The sequence below is a fragment of the Juglans microcarpa x Juglans regia genome, chromosome 4D (assembly GCF_004785595.1).
Source record: "Juglans microcarpa x Juglans regia isolate MS1-56 chromosome 4D, Jm3101_v1.0, whole genome shotgun sequence".
Lineage (NCBI taxonomy): Eukaryota > Viridiplantae > Streptophyta > Magnoliopsida > Fagales > Juglandaceae > Juglans > Juglans microcarpa x Juglans regia.
The window spans coordinates 30,052,170-30,070,537 of record NC_054600.1 but is presented as its reverse complement, the minus strand read 5'-3'; the positions used below and the strand labels follow the sequence as shown (position 1 = coordinate 30,070,537).

General features: G+C 35.0%; 2 protein-coding genes across 2 annotated transcripts; one reads left to right on the top strand and one right to left on the bottom strand.

The window, feature by feature from the left end:
- The first annotated feature begins 1,703 nt into the window (after positions 1-1,703).
- Positions 1,704-8,813, top strand: LOC121259206 (QWRF motif-containing protein 2-like). The gene is made up of 6 exons (XM_041160713.1): positions 1,704-3,484; positions 6,176-6,295; positions 6,912-7,028; positions 7,110-7,199; positions 7,988-8,095; positions 8,429-8,813. Exons 1-6 carry the CDS (start codon positions 2,069-2,071, stop codon positions 8,495-8,497), a joined length of 1,920 nt encoding a protein of 639 aa, XP_041016647.1. The 5' UTR covers positions 1,704-2,068; the 3' UTR covers positions 8,498-8,813.
- Positions 8,814-16,097: 7,284 nt separating this feature from the next.
- LOC121259042 (LOB domain-containing protein 37-like) lies at positions 16,098-17,261 on the bottom strand. The gene is made up of 2 exons (XM_041160523.1): positions 16,987-17,261; positions 16,098-16,866 (listed from the first exon to the last, which is right to left on the bottom strand). The coding sequence occupies exons 1-2, from the start codon at positions 17,258-17,260 to the stop codon at positions 16,430-16,432; spliced, it is 711 nt and encodes a 236-aa protein (XP_041016457.1). The 5' UTR covers position 17,261; the 3' UTR covers positions 16,098-16,429.
- Positions 17,262-18,368: the final 1,107 nt, after the last annotated feature.

The window sequence follows — 18,368 nt, the reverse complement described above, 5'->3', positions numbered from 1 at the left end:
TATCACTTTTCAAAACATTTTACACAATAATATTTTAAAATGAAGGTTATTTTTGTAAAAGTAACTTGTAAAAGTAACATCATTTTACTAAAATATCCTTATTTTACAACATGTGTTGTGAAATATATTGTGTGGATATCATTACTCATACCTATTCTATTATAATAAGTGGCTATCTGACTGTGAATAGTAACTTTTGTTATTTTTCCATTAATTTGTTTTATTTTTCCTTGAAGTCTGTGAAGTCATGTTTTACCAAAAGGCTCTTAAAAACTCTTGATCATTTGATGTATAACTCTATTGTAGAATTTAATGAAGGATCATGTTTTATCAAAATGTCCTTAAGACTCTTGAACATTTGATGTGTAGCTTCCTTGTAAAATTTAATGAAAGATCATGTTTTACTAAAAGGCTCTTAATAGCAGCGTGGCATACATGAATTGACATTTTTTTCATGTCATTTTTGTTATGACAATGTACTCATTTTCCTTTATTTTTGTTTTATTTTTTTTAAAATAAAAAAATTAAAATGACTTTACTCTTTAGAATAGAAACGCTTTAGAGCATTCTCATTGTAAAATTCAACTTTAAGTAAATTTAACTAATAAAATACTTAAAACACTCAATATATAATATTAATTATTAATTTAATTAGAATATAATTATTATTAATATTAATTTTGAATATTATTAATTTGATTAGAATATAATAATTATTAATATTTTAATTAGTAGAACTATAAATTGTGATAAAAATTAAAATTAAAAAAATATTAAATTAATAATATTTTATTATTATATAGAGAGAGTAAATAGATAATCCAATATGAATGCAGACCAATATTCATACTTTGTTGAAGTTTCGATTTTTTTTAACGCACTCGGAACTGTTCCTTAGTATATATATATATATATATATATATATATATATGGAGAAAACTTATTTATAAGCTTATTTTTTATGCATCCATTATATTATTGATGTGAAAACTTTTTCACATCCATTGTATTAAAAAATAGTTAGTGTTTATTTACTTAAAATTATAATGATTCTTAGTGTTAACGCATGGAATTTGTCTAGCAAAACTCATATATATTGAGTTATTTTATTTACAAATCTGCGTGTAAAACGTTGTGTCATAAAAACGTTGTACTAGATGTGTTAATCTCTTCGACTTTTTAAAGATAATCTTTTATGTATATTTATTCACACCAATTTATAAATAGTCTTTTATATATATATATATACTCATTTTATTACATATCATACGGTTGTTATTATTTATTTTAAACTTTATTGTAGTCAATTGAAAGGAAAAAAAAAAAAAAGATTTTATATTTGAAGGGTGTATTTTTTTCTAACAATCCTTAAAAGTCTTGTTATTTAAAATCCGAGTGTCGTTTTGCCTAACGTCTCTCCGAAGATTCACTCCTCACCTCAACCCCTTTTGTTGCGGGATTGCTCGTGTGGCGTGCAAACAAAGCCCCTCATACTCGCTTCCACGCTCAATCCTCTCGCTACAACTACAAGAATGCCACTCGCTCCATTTTCGAGTTTACCAATACACCCTTCACCTGCACACGTTGCCTTTTACCTACGCGAGTTCTCCCATCCTTATTAAACTTGCGAGTAGACAATTCATATTTTTCTTTTCTTAAAATTAAATAATAATAAAATTTCGTTAAAATTTCCAACCCAAACGCGGAGCCTTTTGTAGTACGACAGTTATGCTCTCAAATCTCGCCTAAATAGACTTCCCACGCTCTCTCTCTTTCCGGCCGGAGATCCGTAACGGTCATATCTCCGTCCAATTTCTCTCTCTGAAAACATCTACAGAATAAAAAGTGCTCAAGCCCTCATCCGGATTTTGCTCACCCTCTTAAAGGCAGCTAGAGGCTAGAGCTCTTTCTCTTTCTCTTTCTCTGCAACTCGTTATCGGTCTCTCTTTTTCTCCAGTCTCCGACTTAAAGCTCGCACGGGTTTTGGCTGTGCTGGCAAATGGAGGTTTAGGTCTTGCAGGTGGTAACTTCCCAGAATGAGACTCGAATTGATTCTGGAAATTACAAAATGGTAGCTGCTGTGTCAACGACATTGAACCCCAAAACCACGACTCAAGGTGGGCCTCCTCAAAACCCTACAAGGCCGCCCCTCCTACCCTCCGACCCCGACAATGCCGTCTCTCCTCACCGCCGGCCGAAATCTCGACAAGTCACCTCTCGCTACATGTCCTCCTCCTCTTCTTCTACTTCTACGCCTTCTTCGACTTCCAATTCCCGACGATGTACATCGCCGTTGGTTTCTCGGACGACTACGATGACGCCGATGCCGTCGGCATCGTCTCTTGCTAAACGTTCACAGTCAGTGGAGAGGAGGAGGACGGCCACTCCTCGGCCCAGTTCTCTGGACTCGAGTGCTGGGAGCGGCAATGGTGAAGTGTCCGCGGCTCAGAAGCTATTGTTCACTTCGGCGAGGAGCTTATCGGTGTCGTTTCAGGGTGAATCGTTCTCGCTCCAAGTCAGCAAGGCGAAGCCTGCACCGTCTCCATCGCCCAGCGTGAGGAAGGGTACTCCGGAGAGGAGGAAGGCGACGACGCCGGCCAGAGCTGTCGATAAGACTGAAAACTCGAGGCTGGTGACGGATCAGCAGCGATGGCCTGCACGGTTAAGGCAAGCGAATTGTATGAGTAGGAGCTTGGATTGCACAGACGAAAGGAAAAAGGTTGGTGGATCCGGCAGTGTCGTGAGAGTGTTACAAAATTCAATGGCGGATGTTAGGGTCTCTTCGTTTGACGGGAGATTGGGTTCAGAATCGGAGAAGACGGTCGAGCCTGCTGTTGTGGGCGACTCGGGTATTGGATCGGCGGAGGCACGGTGGTCTGATCCAGCTGTTGCTTCTGATACTGAAAGCGTGTCTTCTGGTAGTACTTCTGGAGCACAAGACAATGGTGGTGGTGGTGGAGGACAAGGGCCGCGTGGACCTCGTGGTATAATGGTCCCGGCGAGGTTTTTGCAAGACGCTCATAACCGGTTGCGGCGGCAACCAGAGCCCTGCTCACCATCTGCTAAGAATGTTGGGACAAAAACTATGGCCCCTCCTAAACTTATTGCACCAAAGAAGCTATCGATTGATTGTCCAGTATTGTCCCCCCGTGGAGTTGTGAATAACCGGGGACAGTTGTCTCCTGTTCGAGGTGCCGTTCGGCCTGCGTCACCGAGTAAGCTTGGGACATCAGCGACATCATCTCCATTGAGAGGAACAAGCCCGTATCGAATGAGGAATGCCATGGCTGGTACGCCGAATAGTTATTTGAGCAACACGCCGTCGATTTTGAGTTTTGCCGCTGATATTAGGAGCGGGAAGATTGGGGACAACCGGATAGTTGATGCTCATCTGTTGAGGCTCTTGCATAACCGGTTCCTGCAATGGCGTTTCGTGAATGCTAGGGCAGGTGCTACCCTCTCTGTGCAGAGGTTGAATGCAGAGGTATAGGTCCTGTACCTAATTCTGACTTGGTGTTGATTATATTGATTACTATTTTCTTGCTACTTGGTTCACGCAATAGCGTATTCTTGTAGTGATCATCATCAGTTGGTTCATGTTATAATTATTCTATTGTATGTTATGCTTTTCGTCCAAATTGATTTCTTAACAGTATGGTCCATCATTAAAATTCTTTTTCTTGCAATATTTATTTTAGGTGATTCAAGTTACAGTTCACTCATGATTAATTTGGTATTGTTTTCATGTTCTGGCACCCTCGAAAGTATGCAGTGTTTATGCACGGTACCATCTCACTTAAAAACAAAAACTCATGCTTATAAAAAAACAAAAACTCATGATGAAGGGGAGAAAGGATCAAGTGTGATGTAGGCGAGAAAGAAATAGATAGAATATGCATTATCTTATGGAAGATGGATGGAGCAGATGATGGTGTGACGTTGGTCGCATCACAAACCTTTCTTCCCTTGTACATGTGTGCATGTTCCTTGAAGAGGTCAAATGCTAACTATATGTTTTGGATTCTATTTTATGTCATAAAAAGAGTGCGACAGAAAGTAGATGAATTAAATGGGTCGAGAGACAAGAATGTGTTCTCATGCATTATTTTTCGTCGAACTAGAGTAATGAGCATGGTAGAATAAAGAGTTCAGTATTATCAATAAAGTTGGTTTATCTATCCAACTAAGAAAAGGTAATACAGAGTTCACTAGAAGCAGGAAGGCCAAAGGTCCTAAAGGTTGAATGCTTAGGAGGGTGTATACAATTTATGAGGATAAGGCCTCGTTTGATTACGCAATTCAAATGAGATAAGAAGAGATGTTTTGTTAAAAGTTGAATAAAATATTATTATAATATATTTTTTTTAATATTATTTTTGTTTTGGAATTTGAAAAAGTTGAATTGTTTATTATATTTTGTGTGGGAGTATGAAAAAGTTATAATGATTATAGTAGATGAGATGAGATGAGATAGTTTGGTTTTGTGTAAGCAAACCAACCCTAACATGCTCTGAAGAAGAATTTTAAAGGTGGTTTCAATTGATGCAGTTAGTGGAAATTTCTGGACACTAAGATTTTGTGTACAACCTGCTATGGTTTGTTGAATGGTTGATCACATTGGTAGTTTGGTGGTAAATGTGGGAATGACCAGTAAGAATGGAATTATTCAATATAATTGAAGATTGTATGGATTTTCATTTGATGGAAATTAGAGAATGATTCTATAATACCCTACTCAAGTATTACTAATATTCGTTATTACTTAAAAGAAATAATATCCAACTCAAATGGCTGTGGAGTAAATGGCCGAATTGTATAACAGAAAGGAGAGGACTGTCTTACAGTCTGGATAGTTTCAGCTTTTAACAAAGGACGTCAAGCTGAATTACTTATAGAAAAAGACTGTCAAAGTGAATAAAGATATCGTTGCGCATTTCTGTTAAAAGTTGATATTTTTTTTTAATAAGTAAAAGGTTAAGGTCCCGTTTGGATACAGAAACGGTTTCATCTCATCTCATCTCATCTCATCATTACAACTTTGCCAAATTCCCACACAAAATATAATAAACAATTCAACTTTTTCAAATCTCAAAACAATAATAATATTAAAAATAATATTCTACCAATATTTTATTCAACTTTCAACCTTCATTTAAAACCATCTCATCTCATCTCACTATCCAAACGGGACCTAAAAGTTGATATTGGTATATCAATAGTAAACTTTGAAGGAAGTTTTAAGAGCTTGTATAAAAGGAGTGGTTTTTTTTTAGCATTTTTATTTTTGTGTGTGGAGGGGGTCTGTTTTGAGAGGAGACATACTTCGTAACTTCTACGGAAATGCAACTAGTTTATATATTAATCTTGAAGTGCTTGTCTATTACCATTTCAGACCTTTTTAGGGTAAGTACGTCAGATATTTTAGGGTGTTTGTAATATGTATAAGTGCAAGTTAAAGAAGGATCTGAACATATATTTTAGCTCTCCTCAAAATCTTATAGCTGCACACTTAAAAGGGAAGAGATTATAGGCTGCACATGTAGAGGGGAAGATATTAAAGGCCAGTTCAGTTCGTGGATGGTTCACACAAAATTGATTGTCTTGAATTGCTGATCTGTGGTTGGTTTCTGCCATGTTGCATTTTATATGAACATTTTCTTAGTTGCTTAGAGGATTTAAATGCATCTTTTTCATGGAAATTGTTATAGTCGTCAGAAGCTGGGTTTTTCATGCTGCTCTGTTTTATAGTATCTGAGTCGAACATAAAGTTAAGAAAGAGGGTGGATTTGTTAGTGTGGCTGGACCTCAGAGAAGTGGGAGATCTCTTTGTTTGTCACTCTGAGGTTTAATTTGAGATCTCATGGGAAGACTTTTCATGCTCACTGTTTGGCCGTGAGCTCCCTGATGAATGTCCTTCCTTTGTCATAGTCCAGGCTGGTTTTAGGGGGTTTCATTTTATGTTGGTGAGAAGTTAAAATCTGGGTTTCATGAGTGCTCTTCCTTTGTCAATACATTATTGCAAATATGCACGCACACACATTCACACACACACAGCATTATCATTATTTTTGTGTTTCAGATTTTTAACTTCTCCTATTCAGCTATCTTCAGTTTAACTTACCATGTTATGAAGAGTAACTTTCTTATATAAACTGTTTTTTCCTTTGGGTATCAGAGAAGCCTTTATAATGCATGGATAACTACTTCAAAACTACGTGAATCAGTTAGAGCCAAGAGAACTGAGTTACAACTGTTGAAGAAAAATTTGAAGCTAACTTCCATCCTAAAAGGGCATGTAAGATTTGGGATTACTCTTTTCTTATTATGGTGGACTCTGCATTTTTTTAATAAAGGCCATTCACTGTTTGAGAGAATTGTTACAATTCTAGTTTTTAATTTGACTTTTATTCATGTTTTTCATCTTTGTCGGTGAATGGTTGAATGATTCAGTTAATGGATATTCAGCTGGTCTTGAAAGTTGTTTTTTTTCATGCTACTATTTTTCTCCATTTTACTTCTGTTAATACTCGAGAATATGCCCCCTCCCCCTTCTCCGCCCCTTTTCCTCAACTGTTTTTTCGAAAAAGGACCATGAGGGGAACTGAACTCTTAGATTGGATTTGAATAATGGCTAGATGAGTTAGGCAAGCAACTTATTACACCATGGTCTATGATACAACTAAATTTCTCCTGCGTCATTTGCTTGGATACCAATTCATAATTTTTGTGGAATTAAAACTGGTAACACCTGGTAACTACCGATCAAAAAAGAAAACTGGTAACACCTGATAACTGTTCAGGGTTTTTGACATCTTGAGATGCATGCATGCTTGTGTAATAGGAGGGTTGGAACTTGGTTGGTACAGCTTTTTGCCTGAATGTTGCGTTTTATTCTACTTGTTCATGTGCAGATGACATATTTGGAAGAGTGGGCTCTTATGGACTGGGATTACTCCAGTTCTTTGTCTGGAGCTACTGAAGCTTTGAAGGCTAGCACTCTCCGCCTTCCAGTTGTTGGTGGGGCAAAAGTAAGCTCAAAAATATCTTCTGCCCAAAATTGGCTTGTCTGTGCCTCAACAAAATTTTATATGGTTCTTTTGTTGCTGCAGGCTGATGTCCAAAATGTGAAGGATGCTATTTGTTCAGCTGTTGATGTTATGCAGGCAATGGCATCCTCAATCTGTTTACTGTTATCAAAGGTGATTTCCTTTTTTAACCCCCCTGAGTTTCTCTATGGTTGTTGCATCTAACTTTTTCTTAAAAAGGGAAGAGAAATTTAAATGCAGCAATTTTCAAATATAGCAATCTTGTTTAATTATAAATTGAACATAACCTGTTTTGCATGGGTGGTGGGTGTGGCTGTGATAGGTACACGGTTTGAAGTTCCGTAACAAAAAAGTAAAATAGACAACATGATGAAAATCTATATTGCTATAGAATATTTAATTGCCACTTGAAATAGATGGTCATAAAACAATTTGTTGCTTTCCCAGTAATGGCATTGGTGAGATATCAATGGCCATGGATATGCACTCATTTGGTCAAGGATTGATCTCTTGTTTTGACGCATAAAGTGTGCCTGATACCTGATATTAATGTCCAAATTTAACACTGTATCTCTGTCAATGGCCCCCTGTATCATTTGATATTCCTGAGTCACTCACTAGAATCATGGGCACTGCAAATGACTTCTGCCGACTTACTTTTTCTCTCCCTTGATAGTTTTTTACGCTTGTAAAATCTTCAAATTCTTTTCCACGTTCATAGACTTCCGATAATTGAATCCATGTGTAATTTTAATTAAATGACTATCAAAGATTTTTCCTTCTTTTGGGCCGGCTATTCTGTACAGTATGGTTTTTTCTCACTTTGATGCCCGCTACATATTAAACCCTGCATAACAAAGTCTGTATCTTGTTGTTTGAAATCATTTGGTCCAAACTCAGCGTGTTTATCCTTATGCCTAAAAGCAATTTGTTATCAATAGGTTGGGGATGTGAACTCTTTGGTCGCTGAACTTGCAAAGATAAGTGTAAAAGAGCGTGCTTTGCTTCATCAGTGCAATGATCTCCTGTCAGCAATTGCAGCCATGCAGGTAATTTTTCTAGGTGGTAGTTACTCATCAAAAAATAAAAATAAAAATCTACATGGTAGTTGCCAGAAATTGCAAGGGTGTTACGAGCAAAGTTTGTTTTGAGACTAGGATGGCTATTCCCACAGCCATTATGGCTGCGAGAGAGGTGGCACGTCCAGCCGTTATGGTGGGGCGAGTAATCATTACCAAGAAACAAAGTGGAAATAGAATTCTAATTAGTAATCCATTAACTGTGGGTATCCTTGTTTTTTTCTTCTGTTTTTTTTTTTTTTTTTTGTTTTTTTCCCTTCATTGAATAACAACTTATCTGTCAAAAATGGTAATTATGGCCAGGTGACTGAGTGTAGCCTGAGAACACATGCTGTACAACTAAAGCGCCAACCTTCAAATCTGACACAATGAAAGTGTAAAGCTCCATATCAGTTGACTGCCCTACCCCAATAGCTAACATCACGTTACACCATTTTTCTTGGATCTTCAAAACCAAAGGTAATAAGAGAGTTATGTTTGGTTGTGTCATAAGAAGAGTGCTCATTTTGGTCTTCGATTGGGATGGGTAAAATTTAGCTGTATTCCTATTAATAGATATATGGCAGGAAATTGAAGTTCTTATTAGATTGTATACAAGTATTATTTTCTTATAGGCCTGAGGAATGTATATGTAAATATGTGAAACGATGGGTTTAAGTTTTCCTTAATTCAATAGCTTTTGGCTAAATTTGTTTCCCCTTCTATTCTTACATTGCTGTGAGTCACCTTTGTATATAGTATAGTTTATTCACGAACATGCATTAAATCTCTCGAACAACTTGGAACAATGGGTCAAAAGGGAATAATGGCTTTGACTTTGAAAGGATCTCCTTCTGTGGCCAATGAAAGACGTTTTAGACGAACGTACCTGAAAATGTTCCTTTGCATTCTACTCTATATGGACATCTGTCCCAAAATTAATTTATTTGTCATTTGAATTTTTGTAGTAGTCCTTTGCATTCTGTATAATTGCTTGTTCGTCCACTAGCATGTAGAAAACGAAGCTTAATTTATTAGCCTTCGGAGAAGTAAAGTTTATTAATTTCCAGGAAAACCCTGACGCAATCAAGTCATTACACATATTGATGTATTCTCGATGACAATTTTGTTAGCCAATGTCGTATGGTAAGTTAAAAAATTATGTGAGCTGTGTGAGAATGATGAATATAATTTTTTTATATTAGGAATGATATGTGGATTAATTAATTAACTTTCCGATGATATTTAATACGAAAAGATAAAAGAGAGACAAAAAATAAGTAATATTAGATACAATCTTAAGATATACAAGTCTTATGTGTTGAATTTGAAAAAAAAAAAGTAAGATTTATTATTAAAAAATGAATTTTGTTTTACGTGGGTTCAAGATTCTTTTTCTTTCAAATTAAAAAAAAAAAAAAAGGTAGTATCTACTATTAAAAAATAATTTTTTTCATATTAGTTTAGTTTACTTTTTTTCAAATGAAGTGTAGAGGTTTATACTCTCTAAGACGGTAAAAATAACTTTTCCACATAAAATAGACCTTGCATCATTGTTTATTTCCTTGTTTGGGCTTTGAAAGCCATTTTAAATGTGTTCCCAGAAAATAATAATTTCCAATGTAAACTCATGCATGCATGAACGTAAGTTTCTTAATTTTGCGGTGTCCTTGGAACTTCATTCCAAAGAACAGTAGTTTGTTCATAAAAATGTGTTGTGTCGCAATCGATTATGGAATCTTGAGATACTGGGATTGGTACCACCTGGGCCGATGAGGGTCAAGAATATAATTTCATCAGTTCTTCAACGTACAATCAGGAGTTGCAATGGTGGGAGAGTCGCCTACCATATCAGCCTGCTACTTTAAAAAAAAATAAAAAATAAAAAAAGGCAAAAATAGAAGAAAAAAGCTAGGCATCTGAAAGAAAAAAAGTTACAGACGACAAGTGCACGAGTTCTTTGTCTTCTAAGGGAGGGGTCTCTCGATGTGGGTAGATGAACTACAAGAGAGTATTTTGGTGATCCTTGTGGGCCTCATCTTTGTCCACAGTAGAACACCACTATTGCGTGCTTGTTTCTCTCTCTTTCTCTTTGGTCTCTTTGGTCTTTAGTTCCATATCGGTTCGACAAATGTAGCATAACTAGTAGAAGAGACTCACTCCCTCTGTTGCTGAAAAGAAAATATAGTCTGCTTTCAAACATCCAAGAATAATCTAGAAAAGCTCTATTTTTTTTTCTTTTTCATTTCTCTTCATCAATTTGGCTAAGAAATTTCTTATAGTTCATTCTTCTACGATTCTATCGTTGTTTTCTTCTGTATGAAACGGGTTTGTCTGAAGTATGTACTTTTTTGTTTTACTCTCTGTTGCTGAGAAACCAATAGAGAGCAGACATATTGATCCATAGAATTTAATATCCGGCACATTACCATACTGCCTTCATTCCTTTGTAATCCAAAGCATTGGCTTATTGTCCACATAATACTTCATAACAGAGCATTAAAAAACCTTTCATATTCCAAAATATTTTATTTGAAAAAAGCAATAAAAAATAAACAAGAACGCAAAAAATCCAACATAGAACAAGCAACACGGAACCGAACCAGATTGAGGATGGATGTCACTAGAAAGAGTTATTGCGGGGATGTTTGCTTCTATGCTCTTATAACTCGTATTTAGAGCTTAAACATCGATTCTGATCACAGGAGAGCAAAATGTTCTACTTGTTCAAGTAAGTTGCTGACTTTTGCTCTAGTTATTTTCCCGTACTTGTATTTATAGATCAAGAAGCAAACACCAACACTCAAATCCTTCACGATCCGGTGGGCTAGGTCTCTTAAACTACTTGAACTCCTTTCTTTTCTACCAACGATTAACTCCTAAACCCAACAACAACAACAATAAACTCCCACATCCATAGATTTGATTGGCTTAATCTTGAAATGGAGTGAAATTAGAGAGAACACAGAACACTTCAGACCCAACGAAGAGAAAAATATAAACACCCACAGTACCCACACAGAGAACCATCATGACGCTAAGGGAGGTAGGGCGATGGCTTCAAGGGGAGGGACGTGCCATCCTCGATAGAGGCGCTTCGAGGGGATGGAATCGTAGTCTTCGACAGGAGGGTAATTGTGGAAGGATTGAGAGATGGAGTTCTAAATTGACGAGAGGAAACACAGAGGGAGGGAATAAGGAAGGAAAAAAAATTTTGAGAGAAGGATGTGGAATCGAAACAGAATGGTGCGTTTCAATGAGGAAACAAATTTTGAGGGAAATTTCTGGAATTGAAACGGTGCATTTTGATTAAATGAATCCACATCAGTAGCCGCTTACACGACGTTTACCTTGGGCGACTGAATGTATAATTTCTCTAATTTCATTTGCCTCAAAATTAATTTATGATATCAATGAATGTTAAACTTTTTTGTTGATTTTAATTTTTGAAAATTCTATAATTCTATAAATTACTTACATCGCCCACCCAACTTGTTGAGTTTGGCTTGAATTCCGTCAAGCATAAACAAAATATGAATTTCATCAAGTCGAATTTTACCATTCGACAACAAAAAAATCAAATATGCCCATCAAAGATAAAAAAATAAAACTCATCCACAAATCCCAAACCAGGACACAACATCTATCTTTGAAGAACTCAATTTCCACCCAAAAGTCTTCAACACCATAGACGACATGACCAAATCACAAGCTTAGTCCTAATGAAGAATTTCCTCTTCACACAAAAGCATACGCACCACAATACAAATTACTTACTTGAACAAAGGCTTCTGGATACACACGAAGACTAACAACAAATATTCTCTGCCAAAGTAAGGACATCACAAAGTTTGCATGAGCATATTTCAAAAGTGTCCAAACTATCTCATCTATCTATCAGATGAAACTATAGATTGCTCTCACTTTGCACCGATGCCAAAATCAAAATCACGCTTAATTTCAATAGCATGATCTAGAGTACCACTTGTATTCTATTGTGAAGCTCTCCCAACAACTCCACATTCTTGCTATAACCCTGCTCTCATCTCCTGTGGAAACAACAAATGAAAAAGCTGTAAAAAAAATGAGAAGGTTCACCCAATAGCAAGCCATGTTAACCGCTTCACCCAAATCTATAGACAAGTTTGGCAAACCCAAAAGCATACTACAGGCTCTCATACAAGAGTCCGATTCATTCCATTCAACTATCCCATTTATGTGAAGTTGACCCAATTGTATAGTCTGAAGAATGCTCTACCTTCTTGTATATAGATCACTAGCTTTCTCAAGTGCTTGAACACATCACAAAATGAATAGTTTAAAATAAACAAACCCATACTTTTTTTTTTAGTACAATTATGAGTACAAACTGGGCACCACATCACACTAGATGTATCCCAAAAAATCATTAGGAAATAAACTGCAGTAAACCTGATTCTGCACTATTTCACAAGAGTACAATGCAAATAAAAAATAAGCTTTTATGTTTTCTAATCACACAAAGCAAGAAACTGCCTACTCACAAATGACAACACTCGTTCACCCATATGGCACAATCACATGTGCCATAAACAAGTAATACTTGAATCTGGAACGACTGAAGATGCAGCTCCACCAATCATTATACTGTCCTGAAGAAAATAGAGATCATCTGTCTTTTTTCCTATCATTACCACCAAAGAGCCATTGTAGACTCGAATGACTCCACCTGCAGCTGAATACTGGTAACCAAATGAATCAAGAATGGCCAAATATATAAGATTTTTCTTCAAAGACGAAATATGTCGAACATTAGATAAGATTCTAATGATTCCACTATACATCTTAATCTCAACTGAACCGATCTCAACAATATCCCAAACCATATCATTCCTAACCAAAACAGAATTACCGTTGACTGATTCATAGGTAGTGAATCAATTTGTCCTAAAACACATATGGAACGTACAAGCTGAATCCATGACCCACTTGTCACCAAAATGACCGTTAAAGTCGTTGATTGCTAGGACAATATTAGAGTTGTTAGACTGTTCTTCAACGCTAACAACATTGGAGGAACTTTTACCTTCTTATTTTTCAATTTGAGACACTCATTCTTTTAATGACCAAACATATAACAGTAGTGATATTTAATATTTTTCTTGTTAAATTTAGAGCTGCCACTGGAATTATCCATACTCTTTTCTGAACTTTTTTCCATGGATCTATCACTAGAATAACATTTCACAAACAAGTCGTTGGCTTGATTATCCATGTCTTGTACACCCAATTTTGTTCTCAACTCTTTAGAATTCAAAACAGATTTTACATCTATGAATGAGATAGTATCTATACCATACAACATCGAGTTCGCAAAATTATCAAATGAGACTGGCAACAAACTCAACACAATTAAGGTTTGATCCTCATCATCAAGCTTAATTTCAATATTCCTCAAATCCATAATGATTTTATTAAATTCATCTAGATGATCAGAAATAGGAGTACATTCCCTCATCTTAAGAATGTATAATCGTTTCTTCAAATACAAACGATTAGTGAGCGACTTCTTCATATACAAGCTCTCAAATTTCTTTCAAAGACCAGCAACGGTCTCCTCATCAGCAACCTCCCTCAAAACTTCATCTAATAGTGACAACAGGAGAGCACTATGTATTTTCTCATCTTCTTCCCTTTATGGTGCAAGAGAATCATTAGTCACTTTCTTATCCAATATCTTTGATAAATCGTTATCGTAATAAAGATTTCATTTTGATGTGCCACAAACTGAAACTATTATGACCGTCGAATTTCTCCACTTCAAACTTTGTCATAGCCATCCCTCAAGATCTCACACAGAGCCTAGCGCTCTGATACCAGTTTGTTGGGATAAACCGGTTATCAAAGGCTAAATTTAAAATATCGCAATGGAAATAAACAAAAGAAAATAATGACAATCACACACAAAACACTAAGATTTAAGTGGTTCAGCTCAATGTGAGCCTATATCTGCTAGCAGGGTCGATCTCAATGAATTTACTATTTTCTTTTGTTTATTTCCGTTGCGATATTTCAAATTTAGCATTTAATAACCGATCTATCCCAACATAACTCGCATTAAAAAGAACAAGTAAAAAAAAACCAAGTCATCGATTTGATTTGTACACTGTTTTAAGATAAATTATATATATATATATATAAGTCTTTTATCATGAAAAAGTGTGAAAATCTTACTTTTTTTTATGGTATCCACATTTTTATAAAATGCTTGTACAAGAGTTATACGCATTACGTAAATTAGCAACTAATTAAAGACTGAATTTTGATTCTCTTTACTTGTCTCATCGGATTCGCAAAAGATTTTTTAAGTTGTTTCACCTAATATTGCATCTTTTATCACTTTCCAATGTTGGATTATTAAAATTAAATTCGATAATATTTGAGATCACACGGTATTTGCTGAAAGAAATACAGTACCGACACTATTTGAGAGTCCATCAACCAAGATTATTGACAGCAGGTTTGAAGATGCTCCTGAGTTAAAACTTAAAAGTAATTAATTTAGGGATGAAAGACCATCAACTATCAAGTACTTCTAACCCAAGTATACGCGGCGATTCGGAAGGGATTTGAAAGCCGAAAAACTGTGCAGACCATTTGCTCTCAAGACTTTTTGGATAGTGAAAGTTTACTCATTTTATTTTATTATTATAATTTTTTTAAATTTTTATATAAAATATAATAAATAATTTAATTATTTTAAATGTTAAAATAATAATAATATTAAAAAATAATAATTTATTTAATTTTTAATTTATATAAAAAATTCTCTGGCTACCTACAAGGTAAATGGGCGTCGTTTTCAATCCATCGTATGCTAGCTTTCGTCAGAAACATAAATAGGTGGTGCATGCCGTGGAACGCACTTCCAGTGGACGAGAAGTGTACGTACTGCATCTTTTTCAACGCACCTATTTTCTCTCTCTTTTTTTTTTTTTTTTCGTTTTTGTCAAAGAAAAAATGTGCGATAAATATTTTAGTCAACCACCATTTTATAAAAATAAATTTATAAATTAAAATAATTTAAATTAACATTTCGAATATAATTATAAAATAAATTTAATATATCATAAAAAATCATATCAATATATAAAAATTTATTTTTATAATTATAGCATTTCTACTGTATATAATTCAGGACCCCCTCTCTTTACTGATTTTATTCCCTTCCAAAATCAGAAATGCTCATGGGGTTAGTACTTTGGTGCAACACCCATAAACATGCTTAAAATGTCCCCAGTCTAATTACACATTAATCTTTACAGATATTGCCATCCCTAAATGGTTAAGATAAAAGGATTCCTGCATGGTTGTAGAGATATAATTATAATAATCTCTAATGTGGACAACGATCCAGCTCAAGTTAATAAAGCTGCATTTACAATTCCTAGAAAACTTGTCTTATTTGCATCTCTCTTAACCAAACATGCACAAGATTACAACCAACAACACATGCCGAATATTTGCTTTAATTATATTAGTTTAATTTTTCTAATTTCTGAAATCTGGGTTTTTAACTTTTTTTTTTCTTTTTTTTTTCAGCTTTAATTAGTTGCTAAGGTTAGGGCTTGAAGGAGATCATTAATAGAGACAATATTTCCCAACAAATTCAAATAATATTTCATTGACAACTTGTATAGCACTGATGATGGGCTTTTTTTTTTTTTTTTTTTTCCTTTTTGTGTTTGCAGATAATATCTTCTCTTCCTTTTTCATAATGTAAATATATTAGTTACAAATGAATTACATAAAAATAATCTTATAAATTAATATAACTTGATGTGGTTCGTCAGATTATAAAATTATTTTTATTGTAAAATAAATCTAACAAGTTAGTTAAAATTATGTCAATTTATAAGATTATTTTTATATAATTAGATTACTTTTCCTAATCAATCCCAATTATTTATGAACGTAAACGAAGCAGGTCCGTGGAAATGATCCACGGCTAAAATTAATCGAATCACTTATGCATTAATCTTAGCCAGAAGCCAGCGGCTTATCTCATCTGATCAGGTTGGCCAATGGCCCCCAAGTGGACATGTACGGTCCTCACAATTCCATGCAAGCAGACAACGCTTATATTTACTTTGCAAAACGACAATACCACCACTTCATTATAAACCCAAACAGTTACTCGGAAACTTTGTCCAAAAGCTCGCCGGAGAAAACTCCGGCGAAGGAAACTAAAAGATTCTTATATATTATAGTACTGTTGTCTCTCTTACACTGCACAGTCTTGACTTCTACGCACTACGATTAAAACTCTCTCTCTCCCTCTCCCATTCAGTCGAATAAGTTTAGAAGCTTCCGATCATTGCCAGAACTTGCAAGGCTCGTCATCTCGGACTTGAACGAAATCATCATGTCCATCGACCGCTTGACTCTCCATGGGGCGGGCAATCTCGGGACGGTACTACCTATCTCGCTGGAGAACCTAGGTTGCAGTGAGAGAGTGAGAGGATTGGACGGCTGATTTTCTTGCATGCGCTGCACCGATGGACGGAACAGGCTTTGCACTGAAGATTCGTCGTTGCCGGATGCGTCAGTGGAAATTCCGGCGCTTGTGATATCCGTTATTGGCGTAAGAGTACCACCAGCAAGGGCCGTCTCCACGGCCAACTGGCACACGTGCCACATGCCGCGCGATAGAAGTCCAACAGCACCGTCCACCGGATTCACTGTGCGCCCGCATGCTTCGTATAGCAAGGACTGGAACAAAGCTGAAGATAAAAGGAAAACAAAATATCAAGCTTACCATTTCAAATAAGTTCTTTTTTCTTCCCGATCGAGGAAAAGAAAGGAAAGATGCAGAAAGTGGAACAGTAAATCGGAAAACGCACCGGGTCTATCCGATTCAGGGACGGCGGAGACGAAGGAAAGGAGGTCGCTACGGCCAAAGAACTTGGCGAGCAAAAGAACAGCGTTACCTTGAGCAGTGGGAGACTCAATCCACTGCAGGCACGATCTCAGAACGCATGTCTCACTGCAGCCCTTTCGCAGCACCCGGCAACCGTTGCAGCTCATTTTTTCTTTCTTTCTCCCTCGGATCGCTTTATCGTGCAGAAGAAGCAAAGCAAGGGAAGAGAGTGAGAGTATAAAAACTAAAGCAACCATGAAATAAATAACCAAAATAGAGAGAAGAAAGGTTAAGTGATAGATTGGGTAGATTGATTATTGTTGATTATTTTATTATTATTATTTATTATTATTTAATATTTTATTATTATTATTTACAGAATATCTGAGATCATTTCACTATCTAAATACAACCTAAATATCTTTTGGATATTTATCTTATTTCATCTTATCATTATAACTTTTTTAAATTTTTATACAAAATATAATAAACAATTTAATTATTTTAAATATTAAAATAATATTAATATTAAAAAAATATTTTACTTAATTTTAAATTTTTATTTAAAATCAGCTTATCTTATTTGATTGTACAAACTGCAACACCTAAGAACATCCTTGATGGATTAGTTAAAAGTTAAATCTATTGAATATTTAGCTATTACAGAGAAAAATATGTTTAGAATAGATTAGCTAAATTTTAAATAATTGGAATTTAGTTACAACGACTTTTAAAATTTTTTTCAAATTTGAAGGTTACCGTACATACATCAAATATATATTTTATCAATTATTTCTCTTTCTTTTTCTTTCTATCACATATTTTATCACAATTGATATATTAATTTGAGTTAATGATATATTAATTTAATTAGAATATGATTATTAATTAATATATAATAGGTAGAATAGTAAAATATGATAAAATTAAATAAATTAATAATTAAAAAATTAAACATTTTTGAAACTATTAATTACTCATTACTATATAATGAATAAATAGATAATCCAATATAAAGATTTGATGTGAATAACTAAAACTAAATTCATCTTACATTATTTATTGTTATATAATGAAAAAACAGCTATTTTAATATAGAGGTTTATATAAATTGAATAACTTAAAGTTAAATTTCTCTTATATTCATCAAAAATATTTTTAAACTTTAATTAATCCATCGGAGATGCTATAAGATTGAAAGAAATTACACAATGGGTTGTGGTCGATCGGGTTGAAAGATAACTATGGTCGAGTTAAAAGATAGTTGCTGGAGGATGGACTTTTTGTTCTTTTTTGGGGTGTGGTGTGAGGGACCCACTCGGGTGGTGGGGTTGTCGAGGTCTAGGTCGAGTTCGAGTTGGAAAT

Excerpts from the sequence above, each read along its gene's own strand:
- LOC121259206 (XM_041160713.1), top strand. The coding sequence starts at position 2,069 with ATGGTAGCTGCTGTGTCAACGACATTGAACCCCAAAACCACGACTCAA. Across the intron at positions 7,029-7,109 it reads CAGTTGTTGGTGGGGCAAAA|GCTGATGTCCAAAATGTGAA; the intron begins GTAAGCTCAAAA and ends TTGTTGCTGCAG. Across the intron at positions 7,200-7,987 it reads TCTGTTTACTGTTATCAAAG|GTTGGGGATGTGAACTCTTT; the intron begins GTGATTTCCTTT and ends TGTTATCAATAG.
- LOC121259042 (XM_041160523.1), bottom strand. The coding sequence starts at position 17,260 with ATGGTTGCTTTAGTTTTTATACTCTCACTCTCTTCCCTTGCTTTGCTT. Across the intron at positions 16,867-16,986 it reads CCCTGAATCGGATAGACCCG|CTTTGTTCCAGTCCTTGCTA; the intron begins GTGCGTTTTCCG and ends TTTTATCTTCAG.